The sequence below is a fragment of the Microtus ochrogaster genome, chromosome 15 (genome assembly GCF_000317375.1).
Source record: "Microtus ochrogaster isolate Prairie Vole_2 chromosome 15, MicOch1.0, whole genome shotgun sequence".
In the NCBI taxonomy this organism is placed as follows: Eukaryota; Metazoa; Chordata; class Mammalia; order Rodentia; family Cricetidae; genus Microtus; species Microtus ochrogaster.
The window spans coordinates 4413916-4418380 of NC_022017.1; the positions used below are offsets into that span (position 1 = coordinate 4413916).

At 44.1% G+C, this 4465-nt stretch overlaps 1 protein-coding gene across 2 annotated transcripts in view; it reads right to left on the bottom strand.

The window, feature by feature from the left end:
- Dip2b (disco interacting protein 2 homolog B) overlaps positions 1 to 4465 on the bottom strand; it is a 197576-nt gene that overhangs the window by 57744 nt on the left and 135367 nt on the right. For both annotated transcript variants that reach the window (XM_013348681.2, XM_026782823.1), the window contains 4 exons: positions 3430 to 3494; positions 2294 to 2387; positions 1800 to 1919; positions 361 to 475 (listed from right to left, as the gene is read on the bottom strand). In XM_013348681.2, coding sequence (XP_013204135.2) covers positions 361 to 475; positions 1800 to 1919; positions 2294 to 2387; positions 3430 to 3494 — 394 coding nt within the window. The remainder of the gene's footprint in view (positions 1 to 360; positions 476 to 1799; positions 1920 to 2293; positions 2388 to 3429; positions 3495 to 4465) is intronic.

Consider the following 4465-nt stretch of genomic DNA (forward strand, 5'->3'; position numbering starts at 1 on the left):
AGAGCTAGTTCCAGGACAGGCTCCAAAGCTACAGAGAAACCCTGTCTTGAAAAAACCAAAAAAAAAAAAAAATTATTTTTTATTTTATGTGCATTGGTGTTTTGCCTGTATGTAAGTCTGTGTGAGTCTGTCCGAAGCCCTGGAACTGGAGTTACAGACAGTTGTGAGCTGCCATGTGGGTGCTGGGTCTTCTAGAAGAGCAGCCAGTGCTCTTGACTGCTAAGCCATCTCCAGCCCTAACTTTTAGGTTTATGAAGCAGATAATCACTTAAAATTCTATTCTCCTCACTGGGAAAAAACCCCACATATCTCATCCAGGCTGTGACAGCCATCAAGAGAATCTGGCATCCTAAGCAGTACCTGCGGATGGCTACAGTCATGGCCTCAGCAGACGTGGCACATGGACAGATGGCTTCAGGCTTCAGTCCGTGGCTTTGGAATAGACTCAGGAAAGCATCACAGGACGACACAGACCCTAAGGAGAGTGGGAACAGATCAACTTAAAAGCTGAAACGAGCATTTCCTCACTGTGGGAACTAACGGGTGTGTGTGACATAGCTGTCTGTCAGAACTTCCACTGTACATCAGTCATTCCGTGCACAGTTTATTGTGCCTGTGAGGGCTGCACACGTGCTCATCCGACCCATGAAAGATCCTGACAGTACTTACAGTTACAATCTGGAAAGGCTACACCTGCCAAAGAGACAGAGCAAGCTCAGAGACAACAATGCAGGTAATATTCAGCCAGGTGGGATTCGAGCAGCCCCTGAAGTATCTACCGTAGCCATGGCAGCGCGGCCATGGCAGCCCCACCTGCTCTTAGTGATGGTCTCTGACCCTTCCTAAGTTCTCCATATGTGTATTAAGGCAGGATGATGAGTAAGTTCACGTAAGAAACAGAGCACAGCTGCCAATGTTTCACCGAGTCCCCAGAGTGGAGGACCAGCACTGTTGTGCTCACCCAGAAAAGCAGACAGCACAGTAAGATCTCTAGAAGTTTCTTCACAAATTCCCTCTATTTGCTGCTTGGAAGAATTCACACCAAGTTCATAAGATGCATATTAAGTTACATCCAAACCTCTCCTTTCACTCAAGAGTCTCACATGGAGGATTTAAATGAGCAAGGCATGGTTTCCTGGAGCCTTTAAGTCCATCAAGAGGTGAACAGATGAACAAATGTGATGTATCTATGATGGACTACAACATGCCAACCAAAAGGCTACAGAGAAGTGCAAAACATACCAGCTGAGAGAAGCCTATTACTAAACACACGGCAGCTTCACACCAAGTGTGCAGAGCAGGCCAATCTACAGACAGAATGGGGGTGGGGACACTGCAGAGTGAGAGCAGCTGAGGAGAGCCTGCTCCTCCTCCACAGGACCCAAGTTCTGCTGTCAGCCCCAATGCCAGGCAGTTTATAGTTCCAGAGGGCCGGACACCCTCTTCTGGGCACTTGGGGAACCTGCACACATATACTCATACAGACACACACACAAATTTTTAAAATCAGTTTTTTTGTTGTTGTGTTTTGTTTTGTTTTGTTTTGTTCTAGAGGAAGGAAATTCATGAGAGTCTGAAGTGAGGGACACTGGAGAGGATCAAGAGTGACAGAGAGTCAGCGTGTGGTTTCTCTAAGGCTAACAGGTGTTTTAAAACTTGAGTCATGGTGACAGATGTGCAGATACAAACACCACAACACCGAGTCAGACCCTTGAAACAGACAAGCACAGCTCATAAGTGACCCTCAGTACAGATGTCGGGAGCTGTCAGATGTTCTGGGATCGCTACCCCGCACTCACAGGGATTGGCACCATCAGTGACAATCAGCATCCTCAGAGAACTCAGGCTTACATCCCTTTGGTCCCGGTGTGCCATCATGGCCCAGTGTAAGTCTCGACACTTCACAAGAGCTACTTTGGCTACAAATGCAAAGAGAAAGAGTCATGACACACATGCTAAATTTGGGTCCAGATTCAATGTATTACAATAACAATATTTTTACTTAGTTTGTAAAAGTTCTCACTTGAAGAACAATTTTAAGAGTTTAAGAAAGCCTGTGTGACCCTATCCAGTTACAGGTCATAGTCACAGGAATTCTGACAACACAGCATTCAGTGGAACTAACAACAGCTCAAATTCCAGAGTCCAGTTTGTAAGGAAGAGCACAGTGAGCTAACACAGACAGCATACCCACATTACAACTCCAGACTGTGGGAAGCCACCACGGCCAGACTGTTCTCTCCAGGGCACACTGCACCAAGCTCATAACTAGTAAGTCGATGTGTGTGATTACCTTTGTGGGCATGGACTCTCTGGACCCACGAGAGAGGACAGGTCTTCATAACAGAGTAGGGTACGCTAATTGTATGCATCTTATTCATGACATTCTGAAAAGAAAAGAAACATACAAAGCAGTCAATACAGCATGCAGTTAGCACCTTAGAGTGGTGCTGACACTCTTCTAACGATGTTACAGGCATTACTCAAGCCCACCCTTTCGAAAAATACTGGAGTTCTAGCAGGAGCACTGCAGCACCTCTGAGAGCTGCTCGAACCAATGGTTTGCTCCTCTCTCCCAGGCATCACAGCAATGAATATCTATCCCTCCGGCCCTTTGTCCATGCACATACATATATATGTGACTTTAGAAACACAGAGTCTTTAAATGAAAGCCATCACAGTATACACTTCCACTTGCTGCGTTTCACTTTGACTGTTTCATAGATAAATCTAGGCACCTTAGTATCAGAGGGCTCTAGTCCCCTTTGTCATAGCAAGTGTGGAAGCAATGCATCCGCCCTCACATCCCCTGGCACGCACACGGCTGTTTCTTTAGGGTAGATAGAGAAGAGAAGCCCTGCTGAGTCACGGAGTTGCTGCTTTTACAGAGTCAGTAGGTACTACTAAACTGTTCCCAGCCTACCCAGTGCTCCATGGTGCTCCTGCTTGCCACACACTACAGGCTGAGGGGAAAGGAATGGAAATGGGACAGCACTACAAAGGAAAAGACTCATTTTCCCGTTCCCTAGGTTAAGTGTCTGTAAAGATAATACAGCTGAGAGAACTGAGGGTCAGGCAGCTCGTGTCCTTTCTGCCATCCCTATCAAGGATGTGCAATCCCCAGAGACCTAGTGAGGCAAAGTAATCAAGCCTGTGGTGATTCTGTTGGGATGGGTTTGTTTGTGTGTGTGTGTGTGTGTGTGTGTGTGTGTGTGTGTGTGTGTGTGTGTGTGAATGAAATTACAGATGTGCACTACTGCACCTGGCTTTCTATGGATCCTGAGGATCTAAACTCAGGTCCTCATGTTTGTGTGTCCTCTAAAAAATGTTATTTTGAGAGCTCCAGTTGCAAGTCCCAAGAGATACACTTGTTACAAAGCCCCAGCCTCAGACATATCTTATACAAAGGCACCAACTCTGACAGCTTACCGCAAACATGCCATGCCACAGTCCAGCGTCCTTCTTAAAGTCTAAAACATTTACTACGGCTTCTCCTAGAAAAGATGGAGGGAACAGGAAGAGGTCATGGCAAGCAGACAGTGACAGTCGCATTCATGACCCTGCCAAGCATTTGTGCTTCTGGGAAAGCACTAGGGGATCAGAGTCTCTGGTCACTGAGACCCCTACAAATTGGCTGGAGGAGAGTGACAGGAATATGGTCACTGCAGGGACACTAAGGTAGAAACTCCGAAGTATTTAGAGGTATTATTCAAAAGTTTTTTCCTATAAGGAACATCTATTTGTTTTAGAAACTCTGGGGCTGGAGAGATGGCTCAGAGGTTAAGAGCATTGCCTGCTCTTCCAGAGGTTCTGAGTTCAATTCCCAGCAACCACATGGTGGCTCACAACCATCAGTAATGAGATCTGGTTACTTCTTCTGGTAACATGTAGGAAGAATCCTGTATATATAATTAATATATATTACATTATTATTTATTATTATGTTATAATTATTATATAATTATATATTATATTTTAATATTATATATAATATATACATTTAATATAATTTTAAAAAAGAAACTCTGGAATTTTCACAAATATATGTAAAAATTACATTTCTTTGAAAAGCATGAAATATTATTCTACATAAAACCCTGTGTATACAGATGCCCATTTCTAGGTATATCTATAGACAGAATATCAACAAGATAAAACAGGCATACATAAGCCTGCATCTAATTGTTTTCACTCAATGACAGATTTCTCTATGTTTCTAATATTCAGGAGCTTGAGTCTCAGCTCCCTAGGTCAGAATCTTTGAATGAAGCCCTGGAACTTAACAGGACCCAGTTGTGGCATATGATTGTTCTCACACATGCCTGTGCACGTATTAAATCCTATGATTGTTCTCACACATGACTGTGCATGTATTAAATCCTATGATTGTTCTCACACATGCCTGTACATGTATTAAATCCTATGATTGTTCTCACACATGCCTGTGCACGTATTAAATCCTATG